Genomic DNA, 19,659 nt, shown 5'->3' on the forward strand with positions numbered 1-19,659 from the left:
CAAACAATTTCGTCGCTCTCCAGTAAAAGTGCTTTGCGGTTATGCTTTTCCCAGGCAAAATCCATATTTTTTAAAGTTTTCCATAAAAGTTTTCTACTTATCAACGGAATACTGTCATCTCGGCCAAGCTCCATTAAAATTTTGTCTAGGGTGGGTATTTCCTTTTTAAAATAAAAAGAGTGAACTTTTCTTCGAATTATACATTTAGCATTTTCATCAAGGACTTTTGTAGGTCGTCCTGGCTTTTGCTTGGGAGATTCCACTTGACCTGCTACTTTTCTTTCCCGCAACAATTTGAAAATGGTGGACTTTCCAATTCCACTCATTCGAGAACATTTTTCAACAATTTCTTGCACAGTAAAACTAGGGTAATCGTGTTTTATGCAATCATGTACATTTAAAATAATAACTTTTTCACTCAGCGATAGTCGAGAATTTTTAGTACATCTTTTCGTTGGACTGAATACCTCAATTTTTTAAATATTGGGATAATAATATTGTGATTACACTACAGCGTAGCAGTGACTACTAACGTTTAAAATATGATTTAAAAGTATTTATAGTCTGTATATATTACCTGACCCCATTTTTGCATGTTACAAAGCGTTAAAAGATAGGTACCTATACAAAAGGATTAAAAGTATTTATTTAGTATTTAATCTCTTTCAAAATAAAGGCATTTATTCCGTGAAAATTAAATTCATAAATATTATAAGTACCTGCGCCTATGAACTACCACGAAATGTAGCCAAACAGAACGGAATTCCCCAGTTTATTGCTCTATACACTTCTGAAATAGAGTATAGATGTTAATTGTTTGCCAAATCGTTTTGGTATCACTTATTAAACTAATCAAGTTTTCAAGTAATAAATTAACTAGTCAGCTCAACCTTTTATTTTATTTTTTTAATTCCTAGGTTGGCAATTTGGCAAAGCGGTTTAATCTTGAGGTGGAATCCCTTTGTTAATCCTCTCATGTAAACACAAGCCAAACTGAATTATCTCTAAACCGGTTTAGCCGCTAAAGTGGTTTAATCACCCGTATAAATTTGATAAATAAGAACTCATATGAGGATTTTAAGAATTTACTGAATCCATCAGTTTGATTATATCCACGGCTTCACTTAAGTCAAAATATTAACACTACTACAATTTCACTTTTTATTACTTATGAACCCATTATTCTCCTTTTTCAACTTTTATGTAGATCGATTTGCTAACTTCCTCTATCCTACCCCAAGAATAAAACAATAAAATATAGAAATATATAAGAATTTTTTAAAATTTCTATATCCACGGCTTCACTTAAGTCAAAATATTAACACTACTACAATTTCACTTTTTATTACTTATGAACCCATTATTCTCCTTTTTCAACTTTTATGTAGATCGATTTGCTAACTTCCTCTATCCTACCCCAAGAATAAAACAATAAAATATAGAAATATATAAGAATTTTTTAAAATTTCGGAGTGCACCTTCGCCATTATTTTTTAAGACTCTCAAATCACCGATTGCAAAAAATTTTTCAGCATGTTTTTGACAAAAAAAAATTATGTCTAATTATTACAATAAGGACTAATGTTACGTTTTTATTTATTTTATATGACACTTAATAAGTTTCTTTATGAAAAAACTTCTATTGTACATTCGTCAGTTTTATGATGTCAAGGGCTTCACGAAAGTCGAAATTTCTAGACTAATTTGATTTCACCTTTTATTACTTACTAACCCGTTTATGTCTTTTTCTAATTTTTATGCATAAGCAAGCTTCCTCTTCAAGAAAACATATAAAATATTAAAATAACCAACGTTCTCTTTTATTCGTCCGGCGCCGTCGCCATTATTTTTTATAACTTTTAAATTTCAAACATTCATTCGCATTTTTTTTGAAAATAAATATTACCTGATTATTATTACAATGTAAACTAATGTTTGATTTTTTATCTTTGAAGGATCTTAAAGAACTTAGAAAGGCTTTAGTTGTAGATTCATCAGTTTAATGGTGTCAAAGTCGCATTAGCTACGCTAGTATGATTTTACTTCTTATTACTTACGAACCTATTATTGTCCTCCTCTAAAATCATGCACACCGATGAAAAATGCGAAATCTGAAACGAAAATGTTAATTCTAGCTTTGGAAAGCTTTTATCCTTAGAACATTGTATGCATTAGAATAGAATAGAATGGGGATATTAGATTGAGTTATTTTATATACAGGGTGTTCATTTGAAAACTTCCCACCACGGATTTATCGAAAACCACTGTTTAAAAAAAACGCCGAAATACGTTAAAAGGTTTGTCAAGGGGGACAACTTTCTAACCAAAAATTACTTCACCCCCTTTCACCCATTGCCCCCCAGGGTCATCCCCTTACAAATTTTAAATGGCAAGGGGTATCGAATAATAGCTTGTTTAAAAGGTCTTTCAAAGTCTTTTATTTTGACGTTTGATTTTTTTAAATCGGTCCATTCGTTTTCAAGAAAATAAGAAAAATCTTTGTTTATCTTAATTTGTTCAGATAGAAAACAAAAACATGAAAATTGAAAACAGTTTTTATTTCAATAAGTGTTCAAGGAGAATTAAGGAGATCTAGCAGGCCATTCTATAGGCCCCCTTCGCCCTACCCATTTATCTGGAAGCTCGTCGTCTAGCCATTGCCGAACAGGAAGAACATAGTGAGGAGGAGCGCCGTCTTGCTGGAAATATATTTCAGCCTCATCAAGTATAGGGTTTCCATCATCATCGATTTGGTTTTCAATGGATTCAGTGATAAGCGGATTGATGGTATTTTCCAACATATCCAAATGTCTCCATTTAAATTTCCGTTAATAAATAATGGCCAAATCACTTTATTTCCTAAAATGCCTGCCATACATTATTTTTTTGAGGGTACTGGGCACAGAATAAACGATCTCATATGAGATCGTTTGGGTATGCCCTTCTACAAATGCATGAGGATTTTCATTGCTCCAATATCTACAGTAATTATGCTTATTAACAAATCCATTTAGATAAAATTCATCGCTGAAGCAGATATTCTTTACCTGAATAGTATATTAGCTTCAGTCATTTTTTCACAAAACTCAACTTGCCTATCGAAATCGTCTTCGATGAACTCTTGCAATATTTTCATTTTGAATGCATGAAATTTATGAAGTTTGGTAACTGTGTGAACAGAGCCTAATGAAATACCAGTGGCAGCCACAATTTTGCGTAATGAAGTATTAAGATTTATTTCCAAAATTCGCCGATGATCGCGTTTTTTATTTGCAACAGATCCAGTTTCAGTAAACTTAGTAACAAGATCCAAAACATACCTATGCGAAGTTATCTTCTCCGGATGTCTGGCATTAAACGTGATGGCAGTTTGCCGAGCACATTGATTTTGGGCACCATAAATTAGAATAATTTCCACTTTTTCGGCTGGTGTGTAAACCAGTTTGGAAGTCTTCAATTTCAAAATCTTCAATTCAACAAATAAATTTTCACTATTCCAAGACTGTCACAAATGTAACTGACGGCAAAATAAATTCTTTATTTTCCTTAGCAACTATAAATAACGAAGCAGGTATAAGAATAAATACAGTTCGCCCAGGGTATCTGTGTTGATGAAAAGAATGCGGAAAAAATTCAGGTTGTTCTTTACTTTTTTCCAATTGCTGTTTATGTTGGTAGTTTCCGTTTTAAATTATAAACGAATTGTAGATTTAGCAAACCCTAACGGGCAACATTTTGAACACTTATTGAAATAAAAACTGATATTTTCATGTTTTTGTTTTCTATCTGAACAAATTAAGATAAAGAAAGATTTTTCTAATTTTCTCGAAAACGAATAGACCGATTTAAAAAAATCAAACCTCAAAATAAAAGACTTCGAAAGACCTTTTAAACAAGCTATTACTCGATACCCCTTGCCATTTAAAATTTTAAGGGGATGACCCTGGGGGGAAGAGGGTGAAAGGGGGTGAAGTAATTTTAGGTTAGAAAGTTATCCCCCTTAACAAACCTTTTGACGTATTTCGGTTTCTTTTTTTTTTAAACAATGGTTTTCGATAAATCCGTGGTGGGAAGTTTTCAAATGAACACGTGATATAATAAATTATTGTAATTATCAGAAATTGAATAATTGCATTCCTTATTATAAAGCAAAAGAAAGAGTAAAGTTCCTTTAATTACCAAAACTATTTTGTACTATATTTACACAAATCTCTAATAATAATTAATATTTGTATTTTTACTTCTTTTTTTCACACAAAAATTTCCACACAGAATGGCAACCCTATAAATTTTACCCGGAAATATTTTCTGGATAATTAAGAGGTATTTGGCAACTCTTCTCGTTTACGTTTGGATAGGGAACTTTTTGTATATTATTTGTATTATTTAAAATGATATTTTGGGTGATTTCAGTGCGTTTTTTCCATTAATATTAGAATTAAAAATTTCCTTTTTGCTTAAATATGATAAAGGAGCCTGTAGTGGTTGCTTTCACAGGGGAGCTAGCTCTCAACCTCTCATCCTTACACAAATAACATATTTGCGAAGTCTCTATTGAATATTGGACACCAAATTTGAGCTTTTTCTCTTCAATTTATTTAGGAAAATAATAAAAATGTGCAATAAAGTATATTATTATAATCTGGCAAATTTTTCGCTTACCAGTAAACACAGAAATAATTTGTGTAATGTTAAGCCGCGTATCCACCTGACAAACGGAACGTTTAGAAACATTTGCAATCGTTTATAACCACGATGTTTATCCGGTGGATACATCGGTCACTCACATTTGCAAACGTTTGCAGACGTTTGTCACTGTTTCGCGAAAAGTCGGTAACTTCAAAGGATTTGACTTGTTTGTGGATTTCTGCCTGATTTCAGTAGAGACGCGATATTCTATGTTTGTAGAAAAATAAATATTTACATAGCTCGCTAATGCTTTCATGATGGCGGCACATACTTCAGGAATTATTCTAGAAATGAGCTGCTTCGAAACTCTGAAGAGGTACATAAGACTGGCATAGGAATCTCCTGCCGCTAGAAAGCGAAGTGTTATGGCCAGTCTAATTTCGGCAGAGACGCACTCTCTATAGTTCGTGTCAATTTTAGATATTTCTGGAGAAATTCTTAAGAGCAGAAAATCAAAATCTCTTGGCGAAACTCGAGTAAAATTTTTGAATAAGCTACTCCTGTCAGTTTTGATATCAGAAATCAGCTGCATAGAAACTAGTTTTTAAAAAATGAGACACCCAAAATCTATGTTTCCTTCTTTTTTTCTTCTTTTCTTTTTGTATTAGTGCACAAAATACTAATGCAGCACAGGCGGCAAGTTTCTTTCTACTTAACGGGGCCATTTTTACAATTTTTCTATTCTCGGTTTTCCTCAAAATAAAAAAAGACCTGGATACGCGACAAACGCTCTCAAAACTGCTTTGTGAACAATTTCAAACAACATGTGCTGATCGGTGGGTACTTCGTCTTGCAATATTCGCAAACGTTTACAAATGTTGCTACAAATGTTAATGCCACTGGATATGCGGCTTTAGCGTCTGATCGATATCCGGCGAATCGAGAACGCAGCATATGTCGGTTGCTAATAAGGTATAGAAAATAAATAAAATAAGGTATAGAAAATAAAAGTACTGGGATTCTAAAATTACGATTCGAAACGATTACTCGATATGACTGATTCTAAATAAAATTTTCAGTGTCTTGCGGAATGCCTACTTTTTAACGATTTGTCGACGACACGCTTGGGTATTCGTATGCACCAAACGATATATCTTCTTCCTTATTTAATACGTGCATAATGTGTCAGAATCCTTTTTTAAACGTACGAGGATGGTCCCAGAAGTACCTGATCCAAGAAAGAAAACACGAAAATTTTGGAAAAAAATTTTCTTTCAGCTCTATACACTTTTTCCAGCGATGTTTTATAAGTTCGATACCCTTTTTATAATAAGAACTGTCTTGCGCCTCGAAATAACCATTAACTGCAAACATCACTTCTTCATTGTTGGAAAATCTTTGACCACTGAGCCAGTTTTTTAAGTTTGGAAACAGAAAATAATCTGAGGGGGCTAAACCTGGCGAATAGGGTGCATAAGGTAACAATTAAAACTTTAATTCGTTAATTTTGGCCATTGCAATAACGGATTTGTGAGCTGGTGCATTGTCTTGATAAAACAACACTTTCTTCTTAACCAAATGCGGCCGTTTTTGCTTGATTTCTTCGCTCAAACGTTGCAATAAGTTCGCATAATACTCGCCCTTGATAGTTTTACCTTTTTCAAGATAGTCAATGAAAATTATCCCTCGCGCATCCCAAAAAACCGACGCCATAACCTTCCCTGCAGATGAAACGGCTTTCGCCTTCTTTGGAGCCGGTTCTCCCTTTTGAGTCCATTGTTTTGACTGTTCTTTTGTCTCAGGTGTGAAGTGATGGACCCATGTTTCATCCATGGTTATGAAACAACCAAAAATTATACTTTGTTGCTATTAAATTTCGCTAAACACTCAATTGAAACATCTTCACGACACTGTTTTTGCTCGAGTGTGAGCAAACGCGGCACCCATCTTGCACACAGCTTTCTCATGTCACAATTTTCAGTTAATATGCGATGTACCGCACTTTTTGAAATGCTAGCTCGCGCACTTTCAGTCGACGATCATCCAGTACCGCTTTGTGAATTTTCTTTAAAATTTCTGGAGTCGTCAGCTCATTTGGTCGACCACTGTCATGCTCGTCTTGGCAGCTCGTACGGCCTCGTTTAAACTCTGCTACCTAATATTTTACTGTTGTTAACGAAGGAGCAGACTCACCCAGAGTAGAATCCAGTTCAGCTTTTATATTGGTTGGGCTGAGGCCTTTCAAATAAAACTATTGTATCACATAACGATGACCAATTTTCTCCATTTTCACAAATTCACTGAACTGAACTGAACTTTCACTGTTGATGGCTGCCAAACAAATACTTAACAACGTGGCGTCTTCAAACTTGAAACATAATATGCTTTATAGATTGTATACTTTCTAATACACTGATATTTTTCAAACTACTACCGACATCTCTAGGTCAGGCCGGGTACTTCTGGGACCACCCTCGTATTTGTTTCATTGATTGTTTGTCAATAGTTATGCCAGGTTTTTATTTGTATATCATGAAAAATTTTCATGATATACAAATAAAAATATAAAATTTTCTTATACACAATAACTAATAGATCTAATTCGACCCTATTTTCCACAACCTTCTCTTAATAAAAGAGGCACAGGATGTCGAGTTACCATTGAATGGGCAGCTTGAGTATGTCAAGATTTTATGCCACATATTGTTACAAAAGAAGCCTTGAACAAGATTTTAATTTTGGAATTAGCGAAACTACTGCAAGTCATTGGATCCATAAAATTACTGAAATTATTGACAATCACCTGCTGACAGATTCATTAATTTTCCAAATATAAGAGAAGAGAGACAAATTACACAAACAATACAAATTACAAAAAACACACACAAGTTTTTGTGATTTTCCATGAAATCAATATATTATTTTCCAATGGGTAGTAGTGGTTTCAAACGACTTTTTTTTACTTTAAAGAAATAATATAGGCATATATTTAAATAAAAAAACACGGAGGCGAAAAAATTAACAAAATACTTTTTTAAGCTGTTACAAAATACAATATGTACATTAAAAAAATATTCATTGAATTAAGAATAATTGGAAAATCAATTTGACATCATTGCCTGAGTGATTTGCATCTCTAGCTTATCCTAGGCATTCAATGTTCTAAGCTTTTATCTGAATTATGGAAAAATTGGCTAAATGAATTTTTCTTTTGGTCCCAGAAAATCGCTTTATATAGGGGAGACCGGGGTTGGTTGTTACAATTTTAAGAAAAATACTTGTAATTTTATTTTATTGAATTTTTATGAACATCTTATAATAGTTTTATTTAGCTTATACTTTTCTGTAACTAACAAATAATGCAAAATAAATATATATCAAACACAAAATAAACTGTCAATGGTTATAACAAGTAATGACAAATGTAACAACCAACCCCGTAACGGGGTTGGTTGTTATATCCTTCGGGTTGGTTGTTACACCATTAAGCATCGTCATCTGAGTCACAGTTGATACATTGCCCATTGGTGACATTTGGTACATCTGATCCATTCTTCAGCCGGCTTTGATTTTGAATAAAGTCCAAAGCAAACCAAGCAAAAGGGGTCATCTTCATCACCACTCGATTCGCCTTCAGCAGGTTTTTTACACTTTTTTATTTGTTTTCCTTTTGTTTCCTGTAAGATTCTTCTTAACTCTGATAATTTTTAACTCTTGTTTCTTTTTTCTGGCATTTCGTTTTTCTTCTTCCAATTCAAGTTCTGTTTTGTTCGGAGTATCGGTTAGGATAGCGGCTTTGCGCCGTTTACGACCTCTGAAATTAGTTTTACGAATTCCAGCTTTTGGAAATGGACGTATATCTGAAGGGCTAAAATAGAGCGTATTACTTTTGGTATCCTGTGAACAATCAGGCCTCGGCGATATATCACGTGAATAACCAGGCTTCGGCTATATATCATGTGAAGAACCAGGCTTCAGCGACTCAACTCTAGTTGGTATTTGGAGGATGTTAGGTTTGGAATTAGGGGTAAAAGACGGCGGGATATTTGAAGTAGTAGGGGATTTTGAAACTGCAACAACTTCAAATTCCTTAGGGTCAGGCGTTTTTAAGCCATCTCTGGAGGTTTCAATATTATTTATTGGCTTCTCTATAACAGTTTCTTCATTTCCAGGAGGATTATTATCATTTTCTTTGATAATGACAGGATCAGGGCGATCAGTTACAGAACTAGAGAGGAATTCATCATCATTAAAGATGTGCCTATTCAATGGATATATTCCTGCAACTCGAAAACCTGACTGAATATTCTTTGGTGTCGCTGCTAATGGTAGAGCATCACGCACAATACCAGTACCAGTATGTCGTAGATTGACATGGTTTTGCCGGGATTGTTTTTTAACCAGCAGTCGCACAAACTATTAACATATTTCTTCAGTGGGCCATAGACGAACCTGTCTAAGGGCTGAAGTTTATGGGAACAGTGTGTAGGTAGAGATAAAATTATAACACCATTTTGCCTACAAATATCTATTCCTCTAATTGAAAGATGTGAGTCGTGATTGTCTAGGATTAACAAAACTGGTCGTTCTTTTGAACACCTTGTATGCTTTATGAAATATTCAAGAAATTTGACGAAGTCCTCTTGGATCATCCAGCCTGATTTGTTTGCAGTTCCAATACATCCGCTTGGGCCATATGCAACAAAATAACTTTTATAATTTTTTCTAGGGAAAATAAATATTGGAGGAACTGTATATCCACTAGCACTTACAGCCAGGGCTATTGTAACTAAAGCACCTCTTTCGACAGAAGTCACACTCCCCACTTGTTTTACACCCTTATTCTGTCTGGTTTTTGGACCGTAGTAATCCCCGTCTCATCTACGTTGTAAATATCTTGGCATTCAAATTTGTACCTATCCATGACTTCCTCCAATAGATCAAAAAATCTGTATACATTTTCCCGATTGAAGCTCGTTGCTCTGCTCAGACTGGTTGCTTCGGGAGTCCGCAAAGGTAGCTTTGAATGACGCTTAAGAAATCCAGATAACCAGTCTCCTGAGGCCATTGAGTTTTCATGCCAAGCTTGACGAACTTCAACGTTGTTCTTAATAGCCAATTCAAAACCCAATCTTCGAACTTCTTTGGTTGACAGACCAAAATACATTTTAGAACACTCTGTTAAGTACTTCTCTAGCTCAGCTTCCATCGCATCAGATAAAATTTGACGGTTCCTTGAATAGCCAACCGTATGATCCGGATCATTTAGCTCTATAAATTAAAAAAAATCTCATCCTGACGGTGTTTAAACAAACTGTAAAAGTAAACTTACCTTTATTTTTAATTTTTTTGTAATATCTCTGCAGGGTCATGAAATTTACACCATATTGTTCAGCAACCGTCCCAAGAGATCTTTTATTTTCCAATACTTCTTTTGCAGCACTACGAAAGGTGTCTAGTGGTATACGTCCCCTTTCGGTTTTTCTTTTGAATTCTCATATTATCGCCTATCAAACAAGATGAAAACGTCAAAGAATTGTAGTTGAAACAAATTCGGGGTTGGTTGTTACAATGTAACAAATTACCCCGTTGACGATATAACAACCAACCCCGTTCGTATATTTTAGCAAACGAAGCATCTGAAACCTAACCTTATTATTAATCAGAAGAAATTACCGGACATTAATTTTACTTACATTTAGATGTATTTCCTTACGATATAGCAAATCTATTCCACTTCCACAGGAAAAATGATAAAATAAATTCGCGGTAAACTAATAATTGCTTTTAAGGTTAGAAGACTCATACACTGCATTTATCGAATAAATATGAGCAATGGAACAGCAGAACTACACTGGTCGGTTTACCGGCGCACAACGAATTGACAATTGATGTGATGGCGCCGCATCGATGTTGGCGCGCGATTTAAACTAAGTGTAACAACCAGCCCCTGTAACAACCAACCCCGGTCACCCCTACACCTAAAAAAATCATTAATGCCAAATTTATCCAGAAATTTTTATTTGCCTGACGAATTCACCATTATTTTCTTATACGTCAATTTCAATACGACAAAAAAAATTATCTCTTAAGCTAAACGTACCTTCAGTAAGCATAACGCCAAAAAAGCATGCTAAATTAATGCTCGTGCGTCTGATGATGATAATTATTTAAATATCATGCGCCACCCCTCTTCCTCTCCCCAGCATGTAACCCTTCAAAGGTTTATAAGATATTGTTTCCAATGAATAAAAACAACCAGATTTAGTAATAAAATAATTAAGTCTTACGATCGTTGTTTAAATCACAAGGTGGGACAACGAGGGCCCAATGGGAGGACGTCACTGGTTCCACGCCCTTGACCTTCGTGAATGACGTAGTCTCGTTTACTACGACAGTTTCTGCCAGGTTTTGGCTTATGGATTGCAGAAACATCAGCGACGCTACTAAAATGGCCACCGAACTATATAAGTAAGTGTGACTTTTCTTATTGTAGTATAACAAACCCAGGTTCATCCATAAAGAATGGATGAGATAAGTTTTTTTTTAAATAAATAAGAGAGATCGAACGAAAAAAAAATAAATAAATAAGAAACCAATACCCTCCCTACGTTGTGTTTTTAACAGAATCACTCTCTCTTTTACTTACCTCGGATGCGCTTGACAAGACAAAAATTAGGGAAATTTGAATTATAAGGATTGTATTAAAGAAAATGCAGACTTGATAATACACCTACTTAGTTTATTTATGTAAAAAAAATAATGCCGTACTCAGCCTGGAATTCACGAGGGGAAAGAGCACGGCAGAGAAACCCTCGATCTCAATTCCCTAAAAATCGAATCATGCTGAGTAATGAGTTCTTCCTTCGGTTACAAAAAAAAAATAAAGATAATTTATTTACTGTTCCTTTCTAATTCCTCATACATACTATTCATTTAAAACTGAAGAGAGTTGGGTTAGTTATCCAGCCATCACTAGAAGGTACTGAGGTCCCATACGGGAGGCTACCCAGCTATGAGTTGAATAGTTGAGTGAATTCTAGGTATTATCACAGATAGACGGACAAATTCGCGAAACATATATTTATTTATCTGTGGTATGATTTACGTCTGAATATTCACCCAGTCAGGGTCGAAATGTTAGTAAGATTCAACAAGGCTCTAACTTACTTTTGAAACACACAAATAATTAAAAAAAACTAATTTCGAAAATATACTTAAAATTCAGTAAATAAATTATCTCAGTCGACCACTTTAAATATTTATTTTCTCTTCAGCATGAAACAATTTTAGATAAATACATGCATAAGTTATTTCCTCCTATTCACGCAAAATATTAAATTTATAAACATTAATAAAAATATATTTACACATTGCCAATAAAAAAAACAAACTAATAAGTTTTAAATTTACTAACCTGTAGAAAATCTTAAAAAAAAAAACCACTTCAACACAAATTAAATACGATTCAATAATCTTTTTAAAGTAGTACCCTCGATGGCTGGGTTTTACTTTTTGCCGTTCCCTCGCCACGCGACCCAAACATCTCCGAAAGGCAACGCCCAGAAAATCTAACACAAACAACCCTCGGCGCATGAATAGGGCTGTCGTTATGCAATAAAAAAAAATTAAAAAGATTTTGGACAAAAAAACGACGCGACATGCTGAATCCCAAATCCAAACGAGTATAACATACTACGTATATAATTTAAAAATAGGTGGTTTTCTTCATTATTCACCGGGTGCCTCCATCATTATTCCTACAAATTTTAGTTTTGATGAAATGACGAAAACTAACTATTCCTTTCGAAGCCAGTGTTAAAAGTAATTTTTTATTTTTTTTATTTTTAACACTGGACTTTTTTAAGATTTTCTTCAACCCTTTTTTTATTGGGAATGGTGCGTCGGGTTTCTCCTACAACATTTTAAAAGAAATATCTTTTTCTACTTAGGAAGAAAGCATGATATTTAAAGGATTAAGTACTTATATTTATTTTTATTTCCTGGTGTATGCACCATTACTTCGAAAAAATTTGACAGTCACATCAAAAATTACATAGAGGAACGTGAATTCCTCTATGTAATTTTTTATTATTTTTAGCAAAATAATCTGAGAAATTAGTTAACTAGTTATTTACATTTTTTTATTTGCCTGGCATATTCACCAATATTTTCAATAATATTGACTTTTCCCTACGTAATTTTTGTTATTATTTATGAATAATTAATTTCTGCCAAAAAAATCTATGGAATGAGTTAACTGGGTACTGAAAAAATATATTTGCCTGGTGGATTTATCACTATTTCGAACAATTTTGAGTTTTAATCCATGTTTCCCTGTAGAATTGTTGCCAATCAAAATTTAAAAATAAAAATCCTGGCCTGGTGCATTTACCGATATTTCTAAAAAACTTGTCCTTTACTGCATAAGAAATGTGCCCCGATATCATTTTTTAATAATCTGAAAAAATTCGCGTTAATTGAGTCGTTTTGATTTTTTATTTTTCCTGTGCATTCACCAATATTTCGAACAAATTTAAGTTTTACTCCATGTTCTCCTGTGTAATTTTTGCCGAAAATAAAAATCTTAGAAAATAGTTGTGTTTTATTTTCTTTCTACTCGTATGTATTATGTAAAAAATATTCTATATAAAATGTAGTTTCTACTTCACATTATTCAATCTAAAAAAAAAATTAGTTAACTGGAAACTTAAGATTTTATATTTTCCGAGCGCACTCACTATTATTTCCTACAATTTTTACTTTTACTTCACAGTTTCCTAAGTAATTTTTTTTTGTCGAAAAAATCTGAAAGAATTTATTGAATGGGCCTTTTTCATTTGTTATTTGCCCGGTGCATTTCCCAATATTTCGAACAATTTTGAGTTTTAGGCCATGTTTCCCTATATAATTTTTGCCGAAAATAAAAATCTTGGGAAATAGCTGCATTCAAATTTTTTTTTGTCTGGTGCATTCACCGATGTCTAAAAAAATTACCTTCTACTTCACATCCCCTACGTTATTTGTTAGATCTAAAAAAAAAATAGTTAACTGGATATTGTAAGATTTTTTATTTTTCAGGCGCATTTGCCATATATAGTGAACTCCGGTTATAACGTACCCTCTAGGGTGAATAAAATTAGTACTTTATAACCGGAGGTACGGTATAAAAGAAACCCATAAAAATAAATATGTAAAGATTTATTTGTTTTAACTAAAGGATTAAATTAACAAAAAATATATTCTAAGTATTAAATACAAAAAAGATATAATATTAATATGTAACATATAACATTGAAATAGGATACATATATATGTAATCAAAATAAATCTGTACTATTTATTAGTTACGATTTTTCAAAAAAATAACGTGTTATTTTTGTTTGCTGATTTTTTTTTACACAATTTGAAATTCTCGATGTGCTTCTCAACTTTCAACGAGGCTTGTAAAATTGTATCATCAGATCCGTAATCAGTATATTGTAAGAAATTCGTAACAGTTTTAATTGCACAAAGTGCTTCACAATAACTTGGAATGGGTTCGTTCACTGGTCCATCATCATCGCCGCTTTCGTTATCGGAACTTAAATCATTCGTTGAACAGTTTGATTCTATAACTTCGGCAATAATGTCGCAATCCGTTAAGGTCTCCATTGCTACCAGATTATCGTCGATGGTCGTAAAATTATCTAGTTCAGGAAGATATTTTTCTAGAGTAGTTACGTCTTGGCAGTGATTTTGCAACCAATAACTTAGCGGAATATCCAGTCATCATCATCATCATCAACACTTTTATATTTTTCGTACCACTGATTCAGAGGCAAGTCATCATCTGAATCAAACTCCTCGATCGATTTCACTAGACCAGCATGTCGAAAGCAGTTTTGAATCGTTTTTTGTGAAACCTCATTCCAAGATTTCGCAATTATTTTTATCGAGTCTAGAATTGTTAGATTGAACGTTTCCTCACTATCCAATGCTTGAATTAGGCGATACATAAAATATCTACGGTAATAGGTTTTCAGGCATTTTATTATGCCTTGATCCATTGGTTGTATGACAGAAGTGCAATTGGGAGGCAAAAATTCTAATCTGATATTTATCAGATCTACATTCTTTGAATGAGCTGCACAATTGTCCACTAGAACCAAATTTTTTTATTTTCAGACGTCTTAGTTTTTCATCCCACTCTTTCAAATAATTAATAAAAATGTCTGAAGTCATCCATGCACGTATATTCGATTTATAAATAACAGGCAGGTTTTTAATATTTTTCGTGCACCTCGGTCGTTCGTATTTACCAATGACAAGAAATTTACATTTTTCACTACCTGTGAAAATTTGCACAAACCCAAACGGTGTATCTTAGCTTTGATTGTTTGCCTCCCACACACTTTTCTCCTCTAAATTTCAGTGTACGGTCTGGAGTCATCTTGTAAAATAGTCCGGTCCCATCCCCATTAAAAATATCTTCACAGCTGTAATTTTGTGCAATACCTGGGCATTTCTCGGTTAACCAGTTCACCACAGCTTCCCTGCTAACATCTCCTGCTTCACCGGACACTTTGCCGACATTGATGTTGTGACGAACTTTAAAACGCTCGAGCCAACCCGTAGAGCACTTAAAATCTCCACCGTGTAATCCCTTAGATCTTCCTTAATCTTCCGCTTTTGCTTTTAAAAGTGGTCCACTTATAGGAATATTTTCGGTTCTTCTCACCTCAAACCATCGAATAAGAGCTTGATCCACATCTGGGCGTACGGGATTCCTAATTTTCTTAATTCTTTGCGATTTATTTTCACTTGCTTGCTTGATTTTTTCACGATTGCTCCAAATTGTAGAAACTGTTGTTTTTGCCATATTTTTTCTTCTCGCAATTTCCGATTTGTTAATGCCACTTTCAATACTTTTCATGATGTCTATTTTTTCTTTCAAATTTATAGCTCTGCGCTTATCCGTCATTTTACCAAAAAAACTGCTAAAACCCGCATTCGCACAATAACACGCAATGTCCAATCTAAGACTACCGGTCATCTCATTTGTTCTATCATCAAATGGTCTATAAAAATTCTCAGAGTCGAGAACTGGAAATCCCCGGCGGCCTCGGTGCCAACGCGCGACGACAGAGAAACTTCTCAGTATCGATTAATGGGAATCCCCGACAAAGGTGGAAAATTACTCTGCTTATAACGTACCTTTGTACGTTACAACCGGAAAATTACTGTCAATCGGGCAAAAATATTAAAAAATTAAGTTAAAATTTTAGTTAGTACGTTATATCCAGTAAAATGACAAGACTATTTGGGCGAGTTCCGAATTATAAGTACGTAATAACCGGAAGTACGTTACATCCCATGTACGTTATAGACGGAGTACACTGTATGTATACACCAACCATAGGTTGGGTATTTAAGTTTTTTATTTGCCTGGCCCATCACCAATATTTTTTTAAAGAAATTTGATTTTTATTTTACTTATATTTTTCACCTCGTGCAAGAAAAAAGCTATTAAAAAAACAGTAACTTTTATATCTATTTTTATTTATCTGGCGCGTCCATCATTGTTTTGAATTCGAAATTTCGCCCTAACCAATGGTGCGATTTCAAAAATGTTTGTGACATCCTTATTGTGTAGTCTTTAACTTTTATCAAACTTGTTTTTTACCCTCTTCAAGATCTAAGTGCAATTAGCTCATACAAATTCCCCGTTTTATCTTAGGGAGGCCATTCACGTGCCATTCATGGCGAAATTCGTAGTATTCGCGAAACGCGTCGACCCACTAGAAGCAAGACTGAGGGTATTTTGCATGACCGACGACAAGGAGGATAAAACTCTGGAGCACCAGGAACATTTCACCGAAGTGGCCAAAAGTCGTGAAGTAGAAGTACTGGAGGGTAAACCACAGTACATCGAGTTTGCCGGCAACTTGGTACCGATCACCAAGAGTGGGGAGCAATTACAGTTTTCGTTTAGAGCCTTTAGGGAGAACAGACTTCCATTCTCTGTAAGGGTGAAGGATCAACACGCAGAAGCTGTTGGACGCTGTTTGTTTATGAGGGAAGCCAAGGTAAGACACAATTCCGAGAGATATTGATTTATTTGTCTATTTATACAGTATGGCGCATCGAAAACGAAATAGAGGCATTTAATGGAAGTTCAGTTTTCTTTTGGAAAAATGCTCGAGTGATGTCTTATTTTAAAGGTCTTTCAATTCTCTTTATAATGATGTAAAATTCATGTACTTCAAATCAGTAGTTTTGGAGATTTATTGATTTAAAGCTTAAATAAAACTAATAAAGGGTGTCCCAATAAGAACGCACGTTTTGAATTGCGCAGCATTCTTTTTTCATCGCAGTATGTCAAAAAAAAAACTGAAAAGAATAATGTAAACAGTTTGCGATTAGTAGCCATGGAACGATATACGGTCGAACAACGAATTATTATTGTTAAAACACACTACAAATATGGAGAATGTTTTGCGGAAACAGTTCGTAAATTGCGGGGCATTTTTGGTCGACACGATGCACCAAATCACACGACCGTCCAAAGACTAATTGATAAATTTGAACAAAATGGTTCTGTCGTGGATGTAAAGACACCAGTGCGTCACCGTACTAGCCGTTCTGTTGAAAATATTGCCGCAGTGCGTGAAAGTGTTGGCGAGAATCCGGGAACATCTATCCGTCATCGTGCACAGCAGTTGCACATTTCGAAGAGCACTACCGACCGAATTCTAACAAAAGATCTTCATTTACATGCCTATAAGATTCAATTGACCCAAGAATTAAAGCCAGTGGACCATGCGACGCGCCGTGCATTTTCTTCTTGGGTATTGCAAAAACAACAAATGGATGTCGATTTTTCGAAAAAAATTTTGTTTACCGATGAGGCACACTTTCACCTTAATGGCTTTGTTAATAAACAAAATTGCCGAATTTGGGGCGAAGAAAATTCTAGAGCCATTTATGTGAAGAAAATGAATCCATGAAGAGTCACTGTTTGGTGCGGACTTTGGACAGGTGGAGTAATTGGACCGTACTTCTTAGAGGACGAGGCTGAAAATGCAGTTACCGTGAACAGCGAACGCTATGGAATATGCTCACTGAGTTTTTATGGCCTCAATTGGATGGTATGGATACGGGCGGTATGTGGTACCAATAGGATGGTGCGACATATCACACTACACGTGAAGCAATTCAATTGTTGCAAAGAAAGTTTCCCGGTCGTGTCATTTCACGGAATGGAGACCAGAACTGGCCCGCAAGATCATGCGATTTAACGCCTTGTGACTTTTTTTTTTGGGGTTTTTTAAAATCCCTCGTATAGGTACGCTAATAACCCAACAACAATTCCACAGTTGAAAAACGAAATTAGACGTATTATTAGCGAAATTGGGCCGCAATTATGTGAAAATGTAATTGAAAATTTCTCAAATCGAATAAGAGTCTGTCACAAAAGTCGAGGCGGCCATTTGCCATATATTATTTTTCACGTTTAATTGCAGCGTATTAGCTTTACATTAAAATATAAATAATACTCAGTTTAAAATAAATTATGACTTTTATTTACCAATTAAAACGTGCGCTCTTATTGGGACACCCTTTACATCATCATTCATCATTAGGGGAGATCAATACATTTGGCAGGAAAGCAGTTTGAAGATAAAGAATAAACTGTCCCGACAGGCGAGTTAATGTTGGAAATGTCCACCATGACTCTCCATGGAGTAATAAAGATTTTGCTCAAAAAGTTGTCGCATATTTTGCAGTATTTGAGGAGTAATTTGAAGCCACTCATTCAGAATTCTTTACCGTAAATCATCAAACGATGTTGGTTGAGTAACATAGATTTTGCTTTTTAAGTAACCCCACAAACAGAAATCCAATCGTGATAAATCTGGTAATCCTGGGGGCCATTCAATGACACCTCTTCTACCAATCCATCGATCTGGAAACGTCTGATCTAAATATTCTCGAACACGTATAATAGGTATGTGCTGGGGCACCATCCTGATGGAAATCAACCTATTCGCAATGTTCCGATGATCATTCTGATTTTCAATTATGGCAGTTAATTCAGAATCTTTGACGTCTTCCAGTAATTGCAAATATATTTCCCCCGTCAAATTTCCAGGTAAGAAAAAGGCACCAACTAAATGATCGCCAAACATAACAGCCCAAACATTTAATTTTTGTGGCTGCGGTGTGTGATGTACCTCATGATAAATTATTCTGGGATTAGAATCGGCCCAATATCAGCAGTTATGACGATTTACTACGTCGTTTAAAAAAAGGAATCTTTGTCGGAAAAGCAAGTGTTGAATAGAAAATGTTCATCGTTTATAATTTGTTCACTCATATTTTCACAAAAATTTAATCGCCGATCAAAATCGTCATCATTCAGTTCTTGTACCAGGTGAATTTTATACGGATAAAAACTCGAGCATCCGTTGGATACTACATCGACTAACACCACACACAGTATCCAATTTGTGGATACTTAACGTATGATAAACCTCCACTTCTGTTGCTTCATTTTTTATGGGATTTTCAATGTTGCATTTTTTATTGGCGGCTTATCCAGTTTATCGAAATTTAGCTACGTATAAGTTCTAGAACATATTTTCAATACACGTTACTGTTCTCATGTCGTTCATTAAATACTTGTCCTATTCTAATAACACACATTTGCGAAAAATATTTTTTATAATTTCAACCCTTCCTGCCGTTGAATATACCAGGGTTAATTTAAGTATTAAGCATTATGAGGTATTTTAGCAACTTTGATCGAAACAATCGCAAACTATGTACTAAATTCCTATTTATAATAAGTACAAGACATTTACTTCTTATCTTTCTTTAATAAACAATTTTTTTCGCCACAAAAAACGCTCCAATCGGTATTTTCAACAACAAAATGATAAAGAAGTCATAAGCATACAGAAGAAAAGCACTTTTACTAAAATTGTTTCTGAACGTAGTACAAACTAATTTTATGTAACTATTAAAGTTTACTTAAATCAATAAATC

The 19,659-nt window shown here is 34.4% G+C and overlaps 1 protein-coding gene across 6 annotated transcripts in view; it reads left to right on the plus strand.

Moving 5' to 3' along the window:
• LOC126733491 (ankyrin-3-like) overlaps positions 1-19,659 on the plus strand; it is a 165,867-nt gene that overhangs the window by 132,692 nt on the left and 13,516 nt on the right. For all 6 annotated transcript variants that reach the window (XM_050436798.1, XM_050436817.1, XM_050436808.1 and 3 more), the window contains 2 exons: positions 10,941-11,100; positions 16,349-16,697. In XM_050436798.1, coding sequence (XP_050292755.1) covers positions 10,941-11,100; positions 16,349-16,697 — 509 coding nt within the window. The remainder of the gene's footprint in view (positions 1-10,940; positions 11,101-16,348; positions 16,698-19,659) is intronic.

Source organism: Anthonomus grandis, chromosome 1 (genome assembly GCF_022605725.1).
Source record: "Anthonomus grandis grandis chromosome 1, icAntGran1.3, whole genome shotgun sequence".
NCBI lineage: Eukaryota > Metazoa > Arthropoda > Insecta > Coleoptera > Curculionidae > Anthonomus > Anthonomus grandis.